The sequence below is a fragment of the Propithecus coquereli genome, unplaced genomic scaffold (assembly GCF_000956105.1).
Source record: "Propithecus coquereli isolate 6110/MARCELLA unplaced genomic scaffold, Pcoq_1.0 Scaffold279, whole genome shotgun sequence".
Lineage (NCBI taxonomy): Eukaryota > Metazoa > Chordata > Mammalia > Primates > Indriidae > Propithecus > Propithecus coquereli.
Window position 1 is genome coordinate 324,099 of NW_012148385.1, and position 1,508 is coordinate 325,606.

At 30.6% G+C, this 1,508-nt stretch overlaps 1 protein-coding gene across 1 annotated transcript in view; it reads right to left on the reverse strand.

Annotated features, from left to right (window-relative positions):
* The window catches only part of HIBCH (3-hydroxyisobutyryl-CoA hydrolase), a 102,395-nt gene that overhangs the window by 82,780 nt on the left and 18,107 nt on the right, over nucleotides 1–1,508 (reverse strand). The window contains exon 4 of the mRNA XM_012647920.1: nucleotides 1,318–1,395. Coding sequence (XP_012503374.1) covers nucleotides 1,318–1,395 — 78 coding nt within the window. The remainder of the gene's footprint in view (nucleotides 1–1,317; nucleotides 1,396–1,508) is intronic.

The window sequence follows — 1,508 nt, forward strand, 5'->3', positions numbered from 1 at the left end:
TATTACCTTTGTAATTAAGCTCTTTTACTTCAAAAATCTCAGGTTTCCTTCTAATCTTATTCTAATTTTTATTCTATCAATTAATTCCATACAAATTAAAATTAAATGATCTTCACAGTCTTTTTTAATTTTCTAAATGTGCATTCATTGTTTTGGACTATAATGGTTTAAACAAAAAAAGTCCTGGAATTGAAACCCTTTGCTTTATACATGTAAACTAGAATAATTCTAGAATTTGTAACTATATGCCCAAACATCAATATAAAGTTAGGCCTAAATGCAGAAATAGCTCACAGTCACAAGAAACTAAACTCAATACATAAAGCTCTGCCCATCTGTAAACTGACAAGATCATAGGCCTGACTCTAGTGGAAAGGCTAATTCCTGGCCAAAGAACAATGTTTTAAAATATTTACATTGCAGGCAAAACAACAAATTCAAAAACAATTCAGTTAACATCAGTTTTAGCAATCAAAGTTTCCATTAAACTGCAATTTCAAGATTTAGTTACTTTAAATTTAATAGGTATTTGAAATTATGTCTTGAATCAGCTTGTTTCCTATTCCTAAAGTAATGGTTTACGTGAACAAACCAAAGACGGTTGTCTTAATACAAAAAATACATATGGAAAATAAAAGGGAAAAAAACATCCCTGGACCCTACCAATTCCATATGGAATGAAATAATGTAAAAACAGTTCTCGGTACACTATACATATAATATGGACAACTAGTGGTGATAATAAGAAGTATATGACTTTGATCCTGAGAACAAGCATTTCTTCTCTCTTTTGTCTTTAATAGTTAAATGTGGACAGCTTGTGAAGACCTGAACAATTAGGAAAAATAAGGAAAAGTTATGTTGCCTGCAAATCAGGAATAGTAGGAAAAGTTATGAAACATGTGAGAGCATGTCCATATTTGGGGAATGGCAAGTCACTCAACATGGCCAGATTGTCAGGTTATGTGATGAACAGAACTGCTAAACATCAGCTATTCTAAAATACATACCATAACTGGATATTTTGTTTGTGATGATTCAGAGAGACACAAAATATATAAATTTCAAAAGTGCACATATGTAATGAAAAAAAAAATCACTATTCTCATTTTCTAATATTAACTATAAAGTCTTTAAATTTTTATTTTTTCTAAGTTAAGCATGTGACCTTTTTATAAGAATGTATTGCCTTTATGACAAAAAATTCTAAAAAGTAAAACCGATTATAAATTACTACAAAAATCTGGCAATACTTTATCGGTTCTACTGGGGGAAAAAAGTATTTAGGTGAGGGCAGAAAAAGTTTTTACCTCTGACATCACCCCCAGCACAGAAAGCCTTTCCTCCAGCTCCCTTTATAATGATCAGGAAAGTTTCAGGATCTTGTTCCCACCTCTATCCAAATATAAAAGAAGATAGTACAAGAAAATTATAACTCATTAAAGATATATGCATACATATATATACACATTCACATACATATGGAAAGCACATCCAGAAGAACAAAT